This window comes from Belonocnema kinseyi, chromosome 6, assembly GCF_010883055.1.
Source record: "Belonocnema kinseyi isolate 2016_QV_RU_SX_M_011 chromosome 6, B_treatae_v1, whole genome shotgun sequence".
In the NCBI taxonomy this organism is placed as follows: domain Eukaryota; kingdom Metazoa; phylum Arthropoda; class Insecta; order Hymenoptera; family Cynipidae; genus Belonocnema; species Belonocnema kinseyi.
In genome coordinates, this window is record NC_046662.1 from 38,331,471 (window position 1) to 38,350,083 (window position 18,613).

Below are 18,613 nucleotides of genomic sequence, written 5' to 3' on the forward strand. Positions count from 1 at the left end.
ATCAAAAAATTATGAATCTTGCTGAAATTATCATGAAGTTCCTAATTAAAAAAAAATTGACCTAAAAAAACGATTTTTTCTGTCGGCAAATGCCTGATTAATGTATTTTTTAATTAAATTTGATTATAATATGAACAATTATAATCTTGAAACACATTTTTTAAATATAATATTGTTTCTATTCAAATCTCTTGCAATATGACTTGAAAAACGTATAATTATGGAAAATCGTTGAAAACATTTTTTCAATAAATAATTTGTTTTAAAAAAATTTGGTTGTTTAATATATAATATTGGAACATCTTTAACTAATGTTACCCTATGCAACTTATGCGATCTTAACAATTTTCCTGTTATTAACGAGCACCAGGATCGTCAAATCGAATAAAATGGCCATTTTTTTCGTCATATTTGTTTACTTATAAAAAATTAAAAACTTAATTAAAAATTAGGTTAGACAACTCTCGTATAAATCTTAATAGCTTTTATAACAATTTTTTTGTTCAAATCGGTCAATATTTGGGGGCTGTACGTTAATTTGAACCGAAAAAGTAATTTTTTTCCACTGTCCGACCCTCCTTTAGGTACGAAACCAAAAACTTCTATATATTTTTTTCCTGTGTTTTTTTTGTCTAATTTTGTAAATGCTTTAACTCTGGTAAATTTTGGTTTTATCAACAAAAGTTATTAGCAGAAATTGTTTGTCTTTTCGAGTATTATAAATAATTTTACAGAGAATTTTTGAATCTTAAAACAAAGTGGTCTAAAAATGTTCAAAATACGCTCACTTTTGAGTCCAATCTGTCAATTCTTTCGAAAGTTATCGTGCTAACAAACTAAAAATCTACAGACACACAGTCAGACAGATAATTTGTACAAACCTGTTTATCGGATTCAGGGGGTCTTAAAACGTGGACATTTTACAAAAAGTGGGGGGGGGGGGATGATCAAATTTACACAAATCTAATACCTTCTTTGTTATTGTTAAAGTTATCGCGTCGTCAGACTACAGACAGGCAGACAGATAGATAGACAGACAGATAGACAGACGGATAGAAAGACAGACATTTTCGTAAAACCTATCTTTTCTGACTCAGGGGATCTCAAAACATCGAGAATTGAAGAAAACTGGATAGGGCTAAAATCACAGAAAACCAAGCCATTCCATCTATATGATGAGAATGTAAAAATTCAAATTTTCCCGCCAAACTGTGGGTGCTCTTGAAAAATGCTCTTGAAAAATACAGAAAGACATACATAATACATACATACATACATACATACATACATACATACATACATACATACATACGTACATACATAATACATACATACATACATACATACATAATACATGCATACATACATACAGACATACAGGCACACATACATTCATACATACACACATGCATACAGGCATACAGACAGACAGACAGACTGACTGACTGACTGACTGACTGAATGACTGACTGAATGACTGACTGACAGGCAGGAAGACAGACGGACACACAGATAGACAGACAAACACTTTTTAACAGTTTTCATACATTTGTTTATTTTTTCATTCAATAAAAGTTTTAAATGATAAAAAAGAATAGTAAAATCGTTTTAAACAATAAATTAAAATGCATCTTAAAAATTCTACCTGATTCTACGCGTTTTATTGATTTTGCTGATTTATAAATTATTCGCGACGCGAATTGTATATTTTTGTTCACATTTTTTAAATTCCAAAGTGTTCTGCATACAATGAAATTTAAAGAAACAATCAAGACGTTCTCACTGTTTTAACCTTAACCATTAAACAAATTTTGTTTGTAGAAAGTAATTTACTGAAATATTTGGTTGTTAAATGATCATAAAACAAATTTTAATCGCACGTGGGAAGTAATTTACATTTTAAAAATAATTTTTTACGCAAATATTAAAAAAGTACATTTTAACGTATATACATTAAAAAAGTGAATTTTGAATGATATCGTATTAAAACTTGTGTATTCAAAGAAGAATAGTATAGATTTTGAATGGGGAAAAAATTCAAAATTTCCCACGTTTTAATATGAACGCGCCCAATTTCAGCATTACAAATTTTACATGCTGTTTGGTAAACCTTTTGAATTTTGAATGCTTATAATTTGAGAAATATTTTAAGTATTTTTCACATTAATCAAATTTATTTCATCTCAGAAAGTTCACGGTAAAGTGATTTGTATGTAATACGTAATACTGGATCTTCTTGAAAAAAAAATTGTTTTACATATTCATTTGGTTTGTCGACTTCGACCCCACTGCACAGTAACTGTGTAGAGAAAATGAAATACAAACGAGGTGACAGTCCAGAGATACTGGTCGAAGAGAATAAAAGTGAGAAGTGTCCAGTTTTGTGTATTTTTTATAAGACTTGCACAATTCTATATATAATTATTTAAATTCATAGCTGAAAAATAATTTGTAATATTTAAAAAAAAGAAATTATTATTTATTCGATTGTTATTATATATTAACGCACTATCATTTTATTATAAATATGAAAATAAAAAGTATTGTTAAATGAAAGGAATATTTGAATGAGTAACTAGTTTCAGATAATCCGAGATAAAACTGAAAAATCATTTTTAACAGTGGTCAACGAAATGGATCCATCAACTATGACGGGGAATGAAATAGTAATAACGGGAATAGCGGGAAGGTTTCCAAACAGTGAAAATGTTAACATTTTGCAAAAGAATCTCTTAGATATGGTAGATTGTGTCACAGATGAACCAAGGTGGGATTGCAGTACGTATTAATTTATGAATTATTTTAATGTAATTAAACAAATCATGTCTAACATTAAATTTTAACTTTTTTTACACTGAGAAAAATCATGAATCAAAGAAAAGCAAAGAAAATATTTTTTCAATGCAAAGAAATTCTTCTTTCTGAATCAAAAGCACGAAATTATTATTTCAATCAATGAAATATTAACCGAGAAAATATTATTTGCAAACAAATGAAAGTCAAACACCTGAAATTAAATACTAAGATGCGATATATTATCTATAATAAGCAAGTAACAAAGTCAAAAATTAAATTCAGATGTTTTATTCAAACGTAGATTTTTTTATTGAAGAAACATCACCAAAGAAATTATTTCCTTCAGTCCAGACATGAGTTTTTTGTCTTTTAACAATATTTACTCAACTGAAGTAAACACATCCTCGATTTATAAAAAAAAAACAATATCAAAGAAACGAATTATCTTGGATCCAGTATTTTTTAGTGTATATTTTAAATTCTCTAATAATACAAAATTAAAAAATAAATGATTGAAAATTAGTTGTATTTCGATAGATAATCCGAACATTCCATCTCGAACTGGAAAGCTGAAAGAAGTGACAAAGTTTGATCGAGTATTTTTCGGAGTTCATCCGAAACTTGCGAATGCTATGATTCCGGAAATGAGAATAATAACTGAGTGTGGATACGAAGCAGTCGCAGATGCTGGAATTAATCCTCGACACCTGAAGGGCAGCAGAACTTCGGTTTATACTGCAACAACTTTTGCGGAATCGGAAAAAGCACTTTTTTATGAGAAATTTGAGGTAATTCATTCAATTAATTTATGCCATCTACTAGGATGTGAAGATATATTAAGCCTTGTGAATCTAGCCAACAAATGTAACTTTTTTAATGGAAGATTATATCACAAAACGAGTATACAAATTATTAGAAACTATAAGTAAGTTTTTGTTCTCAAAAATATGCACTGCCTAGTTTAGGATGAGCAAATTTATGATAAATTCATTCTGTATAACACTTTGACCTTCGATTTCTAAGCAGAATTTAAATTCCAGCAAAACTGTATTATGGGCACCAGTCGTTCGATGCTTGCAAATCGAATTTCTTTTTACTTGGGTCTAGTGGGTCAGAGTATTAATATTGATGCCAGTTGTTGCGGAAGTGTAACTGCGTTGGAACAAGCATATCTTGACATGAAACATGGTCGATCTCACAGTGCCATTGTTGGCGGTGTCAGTTTAGCTCTGCATCCATATTTATCACTACATATGTCATTATTAGGTAACATTTTTACCATGCCATTGGTTTCCAATTTACAAAAAACGAATGACATTTCCAGAAATTAACATTTCATTTCCAAAAATTAACATTTCATGCAATTCTTAGGACTATTGTCACCAGAGGGAAAAACTAAATCCTTTGACGATGGAGCAGATGGATTTGCACGTAGTGAAAGTGTCGTTGTTTTATTTTTACAAAAAGCTCGAGATGCAAAGCGAATTTATGCTGAAGTGAAAAATGTTCTCTCCTTAGCTGGACCAACAGATGATCAGCTTCCTGCGTTTTATCCGACAAGTGAATTTCAGGCAGATGTTATGAAAAAAACATTGAAGGGAGCCGGACTTACTGGAAAAGATATTGATTTTGTTGAAGCGGATGGATTAGGAATTGTGGAAACAGATGCCCAGGAAGTGAAGGCCATTGATCTTGTTTTTAATGAAGGACGAAATTCGCCACTACTTATTGGTTCGGTCAGGTCGAATATTGGCTCTTGCTCCAATGCTAATTCACTTAATTCGATTGTTAAGGTCAAACATCATTTCTATAAATAATTTATGAAACTAATTAACATAGCATTCTCGTTCGTAAACATATCGATTTAAAATGCAAAGATTTTTGGTGTTTGCTTTTAAATGTTTCACATTTTGATTGTTGATATAGGTTATCACTGCCATGGATAAAGGAATAATTCCTCCTAACCTTCATTATAAAAATCCATCTAGAAAAATACCTCCTCTTACAGAAGGTCGAGTAAAGGTCGTAAATGAAAAAGTTCCATGGAAGGGAAAATATGCAGTAATTAATACACTAGCAATAACAGGTGTTGCTGCTAACATAATTTTAAAATCATATAAAAAACAAAAGAAAAATGGTGGCGAACCAAGTGATGATTTGCCAAGATTAGTAGTTGCTTCCGGATCTACTGAAGAGTCTGTTGCTTTTATCCTGGACGAAGTTAGTACATTTTCTTTTAAAAATCAATATTTAATGAATAAAAGAATGTTTATTAAGACAATTTGAATACAGGTAGAAAGTAAACCTGTGGATGTTGAGATGCTACAACTTTTATATAATGTTTTTGAAAGTGAGAACATTGGACATTTATATCGTGGATACTCACTATTACCACCTCGAGGTTTATTAAAAACCAAAAATCGTCAAATTGAGTACAACTCAGGCAGTCAGAAGCAAGTTTGGTTTATTTTCTCTGGAATGGGTTCACAGTGGGTCGGAATGGGTGAGTAAAAAATGTAACTAAACCCTTTCATTTTTATAATTTTATAAGTTGCATTTAGTACTATTAATTCTATTCATTTGCAGGAGAAGCTCTTTTGAGGATACCAATTTTTGCTGCAGCAATAAGAAAATGTGATGCTGTGTTAAAACCTCGAGGAGTTGATATATTTCGTATACTAACGGAAAAGGATCCAAAAATGTTTGATTACATAATTAACGCCTTTGTTGGCATCACGGCTGTACAAGTAATTTGTTATATTTCTGTATATAACTTTAAAGTCGTGGCTCGTATTGTGTTTCATAGTTATATCATAGAAATAGGGTGTTTTCAAACCTTTTAATATTTTAAAAAAGATTTGACAGTTAAAGTTTTAGGTCCTTTAAAAAATATGTCTTAACTCCGTTGCTATTGATCTTTAAAAAATGCCACTATAGAAACTTAAGCTGAAAAATGGTTCCATCATGATCAGAAGGAAACTAGGGTTTCAGTCTTTTCATTTGGAAACCACAAACTTCTTGTTCAGCTTTTTAAAATCTCATTTTTAAGAAAATGTCCGAAAATCTTGAATTTTATCTTAAATTTTTAAATCATTAGATTGGCTTGACCGATATCCTGACATCGATCGGAATTAAACCAGATTACATAATCGGTCACTCACTTGGAGAATTAGGATGCGGTTATGCTGATGGTTGCATCACCGCACAGCAAATGGTCCTTTGTGCTCTGGTTCGAGGTTTGGCTTCAGTGGAAGCAAATATGATAAAAGGTTCTATGGCTGCGGTTGGTCTTGGCTATGAAGATATTCAACTACTTTGTCCTCCTGATATCGATGTTGCTTGCCATAATAGTGCAGAGAGTACCACAATTAGTGGTCCTGCAGAATCTATGAAAAAATTCGTAGAAAAACTCACGGTAACAAAATTTTTCTGACAAAAAATTTCAATTTCTCTTTTCCTGATTTTTATTTTAAGAGTCTTAATTTCCGCTCTACAGAATAGCGGAATATTTGCAAGGGAAGTTGCATGCGGAAATATTGCTTACCACAGTCGTTATATGCAACCAGTTCGAGATTTGGTTTTGGGGTACTTTAATAAAGAAATACCCAATCCAAAACCGAGAACTGATCGTTGGTTGAGTACTTCTGTTCCCAGGAATGAATGGGGAACACCCAAGGCTCGATTGTGTTCAGGATCGTATCACATGAACAATCAATTAAGTCCTGTCCTTTTTGCTGAAACTGTGAAGGCCATTCCTTCTGATGCAATTGCTATTGAAATTGCTCCTCATGGACTTATGCAGGCCATTTTTCGAAAGTCATTGCCACAGGGTGTTGTTAATGTACCTTTGACTAAAAGAGGACATCCTGACAATGTTGAATTCTTGATGGCTGCTCTTGGAAAGTTATACAGTGCTGGACTCAATCCACAAATTTCGAAACTCTATCCAAGTATTGAATATCCTGTATCATCTGGTACACCTTCGATATCTTCTTTGATACAATGGGATCACTCAAACGATTGGTACCTACTCAAGATTAAAAAATGTTTTAATTCTAGCAATTGTTCTAAAGAATTGATACTGGATATTATAAGTTATAGATATAACTCTTCTAAATTTCAAGGTACACAAGTTTCTACGAAAAACCACAAGAACAGAAGCAAGCTGAAATGAAATTCCCTATCAAATTAGAAAATGAGGTTTGGGAATTCTTGAAGGGAAACAAAATCGATGATAAAATTGTTCTACCTTCTGCTTTATACCTAAAACTTGCATGGACAGTTCTGGAAGAATTAAGTGAAGAAAAGGGTATGTCAATCGTTTTTGAAAATGTACAGATTTGTAAACATCAGGTGGTCATTCCAGAAAATGAAGAAATTGTTCTAGTAGTGATGGTTCAGAAAGGTAATATGAAATATGACTATGTATAACAATAATTATTTAATTTATTAGATTATCACTTAATAAATTTAACATGATTTAGGAACCGGAATATTTGAAGTTACAAATAATAACATTTTATTATGTTCGGGTGTTGTTCGAAGTACTGAGAAACCTGCTGATGAGAGTATAAAATATATCAAATCTGAAAAAAACGCGGAGGAACTAGATGGAAATTCTATCTACACAGAATTACAAATGCGAGGTTTTCAATATTCCGAATCATTTAGAAGCATCATCAAGTCATCTAAAAGTGCATCAAATGGAACTCTCATCTGGAAACAAAATTGGATAACATTCTTAGAAGGAATGATTCAAATGAGTATTCTTGGCAATGACATTCGGAAAATACAATTGCCAATAAAGATTAAAAAAATTGTTATTGATAAGAAACATCAGGACAAACTGAAGAGATTAGAAGGCAAGTACTTGAAGATATAATCAAGATAATATTATTTAATTTGATATTTAAAATAATATTTTTTACAGAAATTCCAATAGAGATTAATCAACAATTGAATGTCATAACTGCTGGCGGAGTTGAAATGCAAGGGATATCTTTAAAATCAATCTTACAAGATTCATCTACAGGAGAAGTGATTATCGAAGGAATTCAGAAACCAGAAAAAGCATTATTAAATTCCTGGAATTTTACAAAAATAAAACAAAATCTTTCTGTTGTTCAAAATTGGAAAGCAAACCAGATTCGAGTGTCTGATCCAAATTCAATAACTTGGGTAGAAGGGCATCCATGCAATGACCTTGAAATAGAAAAAACAGTCAAAGTTGAATACGCTGCAGTAAATTCATCAGATTTGCTTTTAGCTACAGGAGAATTAGTATCTGAAGAAACTGGAAGAGACCGATTAAATCCAAAAACTTTTGGGCTTGAATACGCTGGAATTAGTTCAAAAGGAACTCGAATAATGGGACTTTCTTCAAGTGGTACCCTGTCTAACGTAATTAGAAGCGATTCGATTTATACTTGGACAATTCCAAAAAGTTGGTCTTTGAGAGATGCATCAACAGTTCCTTTGGCATATACAGTTGTTTACAATGCCCTTTACTTGAAGGGAAAAATTAAAAAAGGAGGATCAGTACTAATTTACGATGGCATCAGTGGATTTGGGCAGGCAGCTATTAATTTGGCTACTCATGAGGAATGTGAAATCACCATCACTTATAATAATAACGAAGATAAAAAATTGCTTCAAAACCTTTATCCATTTATTCCACAAAATCGTCTATGTTGTTCAACGGATGCATTTGCAGATCACATTTTAGCGAAAACAAAAGGAGAAGGAGTTGATATAATTATTTACAATGGAAGTGATCTCAGGAATATAGAAACTTGCTTCATTTGTGCGAAAGCAAATGCCAGAGTAATTGTGATTGGAGATCTTCAAGGAGCATTCAGTGAATCTGTGGGCATGGAAATTTTTTTGAAGGAAGTTAGTCTTTATTCGGTGGTTCCAAGGAGAGTTGTTGAAGCAGATTTGTGCACTAAAGAAATTTTGGCTAAAATGGTGGAAGATGGGTTGAAATCAGGAGTTGTCAAACCCTTGTATGGACATTTGTATGATAGAGAGAGATTAAGCATGGCCTTTGCTGATAGTCTAGTGAATAAAGTTTATGGAAAAGTAAGTATTTAGTCACAGAAATTATAAAAATATGAAGGGTTTAATTACATTTTAGCACCTGCGATGAAACAAGAAATGTTAAAAATGATGTTTATCAGAAACGGAAATGATAAAATAGGATAGAAAACTATAGACTTGTATCAATACATTTTCAAATTTTTAGATTATAGTGAAAGTACAACCAAAAGAATCGAAGAACCAAGTATTAGCAGTATCCCAATTTTTATGTTCGAAAAAAGGATCTTATATAATAATTGAAGGTACCAGCAACTTTGGTCTTGAATTAATCGACTTTTTAATTTCTCGAGGGGCAAGAAATATAATTATAGCCTCCAGCAAAAAGAATGAAAGAAGATTTTGTGATTATCGTCTAGATTTATTACGTGGATATGGAGTAAATCTAATTTTTCGAGATAATTTGGATCTTTCAGAACAACAAAATGCACAAATTCTTTTAAAAGAAGCTTCTTTACTTGGTCCAATTGACGTTATTTTTGATCTTCAACGTATGAATAATTTATCTCAAAGATCCTCGTGCTCTAAAGATTTATTCACCAAATTTCTGGAGGAACATACCACAAAATACTGCCCCAATTTACGAAAATTTGTCATCTGCTTTACTGTAAGAAATATAAAGGAAAACTTAAATGACCTCTTGCTACAGGAAAGCGAAATGGTGAAATTTTGCGAGAGAAAATCGGAATCTCGTATTTTGGTTTTATGGGGTCCCATGGCAGGAATTGTTGACGTAAAAAGTTTAAAGGATGAAAAAATTGCGTTACTGACGATTCCTAGGGCGTTGGAGCATTTTGATGATGTAATGGGAGCAAAATTTTCTATCGTTAGGGTGTTTTATGAATCTTTAATAAAAGAGACTGTCCAGGTAATAAAACTAAAATTAAGTATAATAATATTTTTGTGAAATATTTGTAAATTGCATTATCTTATTCTCAGGAAGTACATAAAATCATTATTGTTGAAGAAAACGAGAAAAAATTATTCGAAAACTACATCAACAAAGTTGACCCATTAACAACTAGCAAATTCAAGAGTTTGGATGTTTAGAATGAATACAAAATGATGTAAGCCATCATTCTCAGAACCTTCATCTCTTTCCTTCCCTGAGTGATATGTATACACATATATTTATTTTGCGAAATTTATTTATATAAAGCTTTAATAAAAATGCTTATGGCAAATTTATATCGTATGCTAATTATCATGTTTTCATATATTATAAACTCATTTCACAATTTGGAAAATAGTGCATCTCTTTTAATACAGGTTTAAAATCTAGATTGAAAAAACTTGTATTTGAGAACGAAATCGAAAAGTAATTACTGGTTTTTTAAGTGAGTTATCTAGTTGAAATTTAATAATAACCTAGAAAAAAACATAAAAAATAAATAAGAAGAAAAGAAAAGAAGTTTTACAACAAATTTTTATACAGATACAGAAAAGCGCCTGCTTCCGGTAAAATCGTGCTGCAGTTTTAGATATAAAACACTAACATTTATTTTATTTCATAAAGAACCACTTATAATTCATTGAAAAGTGAGCGTCTTTACCTCACAACCCACGTGGAAAGATTCCTCGGAAAGCACTCCACGAAAATTCTACGAAAATTCCAGTTGAAAATTCTGCAGAAATTCCGTTGACTTTCCTTAGAAATTCCACTGACTTTACGTCTGCAATTCGCAGCCTCTAAGTCTAATGGACTGTGAACGTAAAAATCTTTCTATTTTCGATTTTAAAGACTGATACTTGTAGAGCATTTCAAGGCGCAACTTTTTTTCCTCTTGCAAAAATTTATAGGTTTTGTAGTTTTTGAGATAATTGGTAAAAAGTGGATTTTTTGAAAATGAAAAATTCCCATCTTTTTTCACTTCAACTGACGCTAATTTAGCCAATTTTCATCATTTTCCGATTTCCCCAATACAAAGTACGTGTTTAAGTCTTCTGAAACTATCTAAGAAAGAAAATCGAGAATATTGTGAAAAACAAAAAAGTTATTAATTTTTTTTTGAGGCAATGCAAAAAATCATGAATTTTAACCTTAAAGCGCCTCGTTTAGCGAACGAATTTTAAGCTACGGAAAGCTTTCAGTGAGAAACTTGTTCATTAAGGTTCAAAGAAGTTTTCTGGAAAGTTTTAGATCAATTGGATTGATAGTTCAAAAATTATGAATGTTTTAAAATCCAAGCGGTAATCTTGACGCTGCCCAAAAACGTGCCTGGCCGGCTACGTACGCGCTGCAGCGAACGACGTGAAGGTCAAGTCAATCTTACCAAAACAAATGCACAACAGTAACTTTTTTTGTCATCTTCTATGAAATTCTACAAACAAAGCATAGAATCAGCAAAGTGATTGTTTCTTAAAATAGTTGGAAAAGCTTTTTTTTGAGATTATTGAGATTTTTGAGATATTTTTGAGAATATTAAATAAAAAGAAGAAGATATTAAAATGAAACAAGGTAGAAAAAGAACTAGAAATGACGATTTGTGGATTAAAAATAAGAAAAAATGTTCCAGAAATCAGATACTATTGGAAACCGTCAATACAATTTTTAAATAAATTTTAATCATAAATTTAATATTTTATGACTTTTTTATTCTTGATTTTTTAAATAATTCTTTTACTCAACTATATATAATATGTAGATAGTCTAAAGTGATTATTTTAAATTTTTAATGACGAAGTTCATAGCATTATTTGTTATTTCTTTAGGGAAAAGAATACATTACAAAGTCTAAAACTAAAAAAGACGGTATTGCTAAAGATATTCTAATCCCAGAGAAATATTTCAAACCTATTGAATCCTGCTGTGGAGAAAAATGTTAGCAAATTTTTCAAATGTGCAACAAGAAAAAGTACATACAAATTTTTGAAATCTCAGGAACTATAATGAACAAAATGCGTTTCTCAGAAGATTGTTAAAATGCAAGGATCCTATCCAAACGAATGCAGGTGAAAAACTAGGACGGTTAATTCATTGGATATATTTATTTCCTACTGACGAAGAAAATGTTCCGATTTGTAAGAAATTTTTTTGTGCTTTTCTATGTTTGGGCAAAAGAAGAGTTGAAAATGTTCAAAAAAATATTTCAAATAAGCAGTCTTTAAAAAATTTGGCAGTTGAAGTACGCGAAAGTTGTCTTAAATTAACAGAAAATTAAAAAAAAATGATTGAAGAGCATTGCGAATCAATTCCACATTACAGTTCACATTACAAACGAAATTCTACCAACCTAAAATATTTTGATAATCCTTCATTAAATCTTGTAGAACTTTACAAATGATTCGGAAAATATTATAAAGAAAAAACGGGGGCTAAATTGACAATAAGTCAAACCGTTTATTTTAAGTATTTTAACCGAAATGTTGGCTTCAGTTTTAAATTACCCAGAACTGACGTGTGCAATACTTGCTACAAAAACAAGACAAATGAAGAGGTAAACGAAGAAGTAATTAATCACAAAAACAATGCTGAAATTTATTTGAAGTTAAAAAAGTAAATGCTCTCTGAAAATAATAGTCTATGCTGTGAATTTGATTTTGTACAGAATTTGCCACTACTTTGCAGTACAAAGTTTGCAGTTTTATCAAATACGCGGTATTAAAAGAATTTGCTAAAGATAAGTTCAACAGCATAACATTATTTTCAGACTCATGTCCGGGACAAAATAAAAACTACACAGTGTTCCATTTTTTGGTTTTATTGTCCATTTATTTGCAAAGCGAGATTATATATGTGTTTCCAGTTCGAGGCGATTCCTATTTCCAGTGCGATAGGAATTTTGGCACATATTCGCAAAAGATAATAAAATTAGAATGAATTGAAACTGAAGCTGAATATGGAGAAATGATTCGCAATGCTCGTTCACCTTCATTCACAATGGTCGAGAAGTGTGAAAATCTTCTGCAGGATTTTGAAAAATGTGTCAAAGGCAAAATGCGAAAGCCAAAAAATTTCCATCAGCAAAGCGTTCGTTTTGCATTTTTCTCCTGATGCAAAAGTGGATGTTTTTGACAACTATGAGTTGCAAAATCCAACCACTTTTTTCTTTAAACCTACACTTAAACTAGAAAATCTTTCGAAAAGTCCTCCGCCCCGAATTGGATTAAAAGCTGCCAAAATAAAGGATGTAAAAAATCTCTTCCAGTATTTAAGCGCTAAAGGAAAAGAATTTTTCGAATCATATTTTTTAAAAGTACAAACTCAGAATCCAGATGCCGAAGAAACTGAAGGGAGGGACGAAAATGACTAAAACTAGTTTCTAATAAAATATTGTTTGATTAATTTATTCTTGTTCAATGACATGCATAATATTATATGTTAAATGTTTAATAAATAAATTATTTTAATGATGATATCTGGAGTTACTGTTGTGCATTTGTTTTGGTAAGATTCACTTGACCTTCACGTCGTTCGCTGCAGCGCGTACGTAGCCGGCCAGGCACGTTTTGGGCAGCGTCAAGATTACCGCTTGGATTTTAAAACATTCACAATTTTTGAACTATTAATCCAATTGATCTAAAACTTTCCAAAAAACCTCTTTAAACCTTAATGAACAACTTTCTCACTGAAAGCTTTCCGTAGCTTAAAATTCGTTCGCTAAACGAGGCGCTTGAAGGTTAAAATTCATGATTTTTGCATTGCCTCAAAAAAAAATGAATAACTTTTTTGTTTATTACAATATTCTCGTTTTTCTTTCTTAGATAGTTTAAGAAGACTTAAACACGTACTTTGTATTGGGGAAATCGGGAAATGATGAAAATTGGCTAAATTAGCGCGAGTTGAAGTGAAAAAAGATTGGAATTTTTCATTTTAAAAAAATCCACTTTTTACCAATTATCTCAAAAACTACAAAACCTATAAATTTTTGCAATAAGAAAAAAAGATGCGCCTTGAAATTCTCTATAAGCATCAGTCTTTAAAATCGAAAATTAGAAAAATTTTTAAAATTGACACTCAGGACAATACTTCTCAGGCTGAATCTGGCCGTGTCCCCTTTTGGTCGACAGCGGTTCAATTATGGGCGTCGTAAATGCTCAAGGACCTTTTTTTCAATAATTTAGTTTGCATTAATTTTTAATAGAAATTCGTAATTATTTATTATGTTGTAGGACCTAATTTGGATTAACGAAAAACAAATTTTGTCATTTTTTATTAACATCCGGCCGAGATAAGGGCGAACTGAAGAAGCCATGTGAAAAAACGGTCGCCATGATATCTCAAATTCGGATAATCTGAAACATAAAAACCCAATTGATTCTTAAATAGTCCATAAGTGGCTATGGTATGACCCTCAATAATTAATAAATATTGTGGAAGAAACAAATGGTGAATTTAAATAAAAAGTAATTTTTTTTTCGTTTTTTCAACATTCACTTTATCAAATTGTTATTAAATATTAATGAAAAATCATGAACGAGGGTCGCACGATAGCCAAGTCTTTTGCAAACATATAAAAAATTTTTATTGCACCCTTTCATAATTCTTTTAAAAATGCAGACTTTTTTAGATAAATTTTTTTAACAAACATAAACAAAACTGTTATAAAAGCTTTTTTTTTAAACACATTTGAGAATCTATTCTTCTTTATATTTATCAGCACAAAAAAGAGTAACTATATGATTTAATGCAAAAGTGGGGCAATTTTTAGAAGTCCTAAGAAACAAGCAGGTATGTGTGAAAATAAAACCAACTTATTGTGTCAAAATTTACAAATCAATTCTAAAAATAACTATATGGCAAATTTTACCATTATATTATTCTAATTTAGTTAATAAGATTGCTTTACTGACATTTTTGAAAATAAACCTAGTATAAATCTTTCGACGAAACATGGAAGCAGAATATTCAGAAGAAAGTACTTAAATTTTCCAGTGTTCAATTTCGCAACTGAACCTTCAATTATTCACTGATAAAATTGATTAATTTCTGAAACCTGCACCTTCCTTAGTATAAAGGTATTCTTGAAATTGTGCAGGTTTATCTTTTTCTTGTATCGTTTTAATTTTAAAGTTATTCTGAAAAAAATATTTTAATCAATACTCAAACTAGAAACATTCAATTCAATTTTCTAATCAAACTATATAATAATTTATACGACACTATCGTTTGTCTTGCATAATATAGCAATGTATTATTATTATATAATTATACACATGGAAATAAAATTAACATAATTTGGTTACCTCTTGGCTTCTAGTAATTATAGATTCATTATAGATTCATTATATATATATAAATCTTCCAGTTGTTCCTCACACTGGGAAATTGTAAGCAATGGAATTTTCCTTTCTTTAAAAATATTTAATTCAGCTATTTCCTCCATAGGACTCCAAAAATCAAAATAGCTGGTAAACCATCCGTCGTCGCCCCTTGATAAAGCTTTGCGACATTAATATCCATCAATAAAATATTGCACAAATTTTCATCATCAGATTTTGAAGTCGAAAGGACAAAAAGCTTTCGCAGGTTTGTACATATTTTTTTAGATTCCTCTACCAGATTCTTTGTAAATAGATATTTTTCAGAAGAAGTCCTTTCTGGGTAGCAGCCTCCTTACATTATCCTTATCAGAAAAGTCTAGAACCTCGCGAAGAATTACTTGTGCTCCAAATTCTTGCCAAATTTTGGTACGGTAGTTAAAAGAGTTTCTGAATTCTTTCTGGCTGAAGCTATAAATATCTCCTTTGCTCCGTGAGTAATTAAAAAATTTACCAACTCGAGGCCAAACATACTCAAATCGTCTATTATCAAACAGGATCTTTTATCTGAGAACGAAAAGTGAGAAATAACTCACGCTTCTTTAGTCGAGTTTTCTGGTTGCACACTTTGACCGAAAAATACGATTCTCATTAATAGCTGGATATAGGTTCTTAAAAAATTTTTTATCATCTTCGTTTGCGTGAGTCGTAAAAACTTCGCATTTTTCACTCAAAGTCAAATTGATCGAAGCTTGTTCAAGAGTAGATGTACCGTCATAAATCAGAACGGATTACTTCTTCTTTATTTCACCTTTCAAATAAAGAGCTATGTAACCTGTTGCATAGTCTAGTGGAACTGTAGCAGCTTCTTGTAGATCCTAGGATTTTGGTACTTGCCAAATAAATTCTGGATTAGGTGCAGTAATACTTAAAAGAATTCCACTCTTTGATATTCCCATCACTTTCCTTCCTTTGTTATCGATGCCAGAATATTCTATTCCAAAATTTGAAAGCTCTAATTTGACGTGTTGATTGTCCTTTCTTCTATTGCTGACATCAGATGTCATCTTTCCCGTTGTAAGAAGGAAATCGGATTCATCAGTCGTCGGGTAATCAACATTTGTGGTGTTTTTGCAGTCTGAATTAGAGAGAAATTGTTCTTCAACCCAATGAATTCAATTTAGATGACGAGGGTGAATTTGACAAGCCCTCTAGTTCGCCACCCTCAGAGCTTTTTGAATATATGGAATCCACTGAATCTGCACCCTTTCAGCTGAAGCTGAGTTTATTTTTATTTCTTCGATAATGAGCGAATCCTTAAAGGAATTACGTGCAATAGGTATGAGGCTGATTCCTTGAAGTTGAACTCAACCTGAATGAACGACGCTGAGTTGCTGAACAACAATTACTGGGAAAACTATCAAAATGAAAAAAGTTTAGGAAAATAATGTTGTCAATGTCAATTGAGAGTAGACGGTTCTTATACATACAATTGACTCACGAATTGCATTTTGAGATTCTTCTTTGAACTGCTTGATATTGACAATAATTTTCCTAATTTTTAAAGGAACTTGTGCTGTTTTTAAATTATTACCCAAAATAAACATCTAAAGCATTCCGTCAATAAACGCAGTCATCTCTTTTTGGGTTACGAGAGCACCATTTGATCCATTTGTATTTGCTTTATGAATACCTCTGAAAGTCCCAGAGCATTGAAAACCTCGCATTTCCAGTTTATTATAAATATAGCTTTGGTTCAATTCGTCTTCACTTTTTTCGAATTTATTAGAAATTTGTATTTTTTCCTGAACTGTTGGATAACTTTTTCGTAAAATTCCAGAACATAACAAAGAATGTTCTAAAGTTACCTCGAAATTTCCAGAACTTGTAGTGTGCAATCAAATTTGACGTAGATATTTTATTTTATTAAATTAAAAATATTGTTAGACTACACTTGAAACTTGAATTTAAAAATATTAATAGGTACCTCTTCGAACTAATAGTGTCAAATCCAAAACTTCATCTTCAGTTACAGTTTGGATTTTATGAACAATTATATTATTGAATATTATTGGTTGATCCAATTCTTTACTGAAGTTTTCCATCACTGACCAGGCAAGTGTCATGTATAAAAAACAGGACAAAACTATTCTGTCTTGAATATTATTCCCCTTCAGAAACTTCCAAGTATCCTTACATAAATCTATTTTGAACTTAATCTCTCCTTTCTTGAAGGCGATGGGTTTCTCGTAAAAACATGTACTCCTGAAATTACAACATTGCTAATTATGTAAGAAATTTATTAAGCCAGACTGAACGATAGTTAATCTTCAAAAATGAATTTTCTAGTTCACAGGAAACTATTTAAGGAATAGATATAACAAATTACCAATTCTTCGAGTGATCCCATTTAATTAATGACGATATTGAAGGGGTTCCACGTGATACGGGATAGTTGACCTTGGGATAGAATTTCGAAACACTAATGTTAACACCACCATTGTGAATTTTTCCTAATGCAGCCCTCATGTTTTCGACATTGTCTGGATGACCTCGCTTGGTTAGAGGAATATTTACAACACCTTTTCTCAGGGATTTTTTTGCAATAGCCTGAAGTAGCCCATGAGATGCAATTTTAATAACAATTGCATTGCTTGTAATAGATTTGACTGTCTCAGCAAAGAGAACACACCCTTAAAGATTGTTTGTGTGGTATTCTGAAGAAGAGAGTCGGGCTTTAGCAGAATTCCATTCGCTACATGGAACTGAAGTACTGAGCCAACGAATATCTCGAGGCCGTGGATTTGGTATTACTTTCTGAAGATATTCTTTTAATTTTCCTCCAGCTAGTGCACTGTATCTACTGTAAAACGCTATGTTACTGTAAGACACATCGTTGGCAAACATACCTTTCGCCTATCAAATTGTATTAGTAAATTATATTTGTATATTTGTATTCTGAATAATTACAATGAAGGAACAGTAGACGTGAATACGTTAGAACAGTAGGGAAATAGAGATATATTCACGAATTTGTATGATTTTTGAACCGTTAAATCTGCAACAAATATCTTTATAGTTTCTGTAGGGCCACTGATTGTGGAGCTTTTTGAGCTGTTGTGGCAGGCTACATCTATATCAGGTGTGCAAAGTGGTTTAATATCTTCATATCCAATACCAACTGCTGCCATTGATACTCTTGGTAAATTTGACTTTATTAATGCCATACCACGGCATAATGCTGAAAGAACCATTTGCTCTGCAGTAAAGCAACCGTCAGCATAAGCACAGCCTAATTCCCATACTGATTGCCCAATCATAAAATCGGGTTTGATTCCGAAGTACGTCAAAATATCCACCAGACTGAAAACAGGCAGTTCCATAAAAGCATGCCCTGCAGATAAAATATTTTTCGGAATGCGCACCCTATTATGTTTTAAATTTCGATTTTTTAAAAAATGGTTTTAGCTAACTTTTTTAATTAGCTTACCCATGCCAGCCCAATGCGAACCCATGCCAG

At 31.6% G+C, this 18,613-nt stretch overlaps 1 protein-coding gene across 2 annotated transcripts; it reads left to right on the top strand.

Moving 5' to 3' along the window:
• Positions 1-2,258: 2,258 nt before the first annotated feature.
• LOC117174592 (fatty acid synthase-like) lies at positions 2,259-10,062 on the top strand. Of its 2 annotated transcripts, none has more exons than XM_033363823.1 (15): positions 2,259-2,364; positions 2,623-2,778; positions 3,334-3,584; positions 3,837-4,062; positions 4,168-4,589; positions 4,723-5,016; positions 5,089-5,299; positions 5,383-5,543; positions 5,894-6,211; positions 6,293-6,819; positions 6,921-7,201; positions 7,281-7,658; positions 7,727-8,877; positions 9,041-9,760; positions 9,832-10,062. In XM_033363823.1, the coding sequence occupies exons 1-15, from the start codon at positions 2,313-2,315 to the stop codon at positions 9,940-9,942; spliced, it is 5,259 nt and encodes a 1,752-aa protein (XP_033219714.1). In that variant the 5' UTR covers positions 2,259-2,312; the 3' UTR covers positions 9,943-10,062. The 2 variants fall into 2 exon arrangements, with proteins under 2 accessions (XP_033219714.1, XP_033219715.1); XM_033363824.1 differs by having other exon boundaries at positions 2,348-2,364; positions 2,580-2,778.
• The last annotated feature ends 8,551 nt before the right edge of the window (positions 10,063-18,613 follow it).

Bases quoted from the DNA above. Each gene is read 5' to 3' on its own strand.
- LOC117174592 (XM_033363823.1), top strand. From the start codon at position 2,313: ATGAAATACAAACGAGGTGACAGTCCAGAGATACTGGTCGAAGAGAAT. The intron at 2,779-3,333 runs GTACGTATTAAT...GTATTTCGATAG, and splicing joins TGAACCAAGGTGGGATTGCA to ATAATCCGAACATTCCATCT. The intron at 8,878-9,040 runs GTAAGTATTTAG...TCAAATTTTTAG, and splicing joins TGAATAAAGTTTATGGAAAA to ATTATAGTGAAAGTACAACC.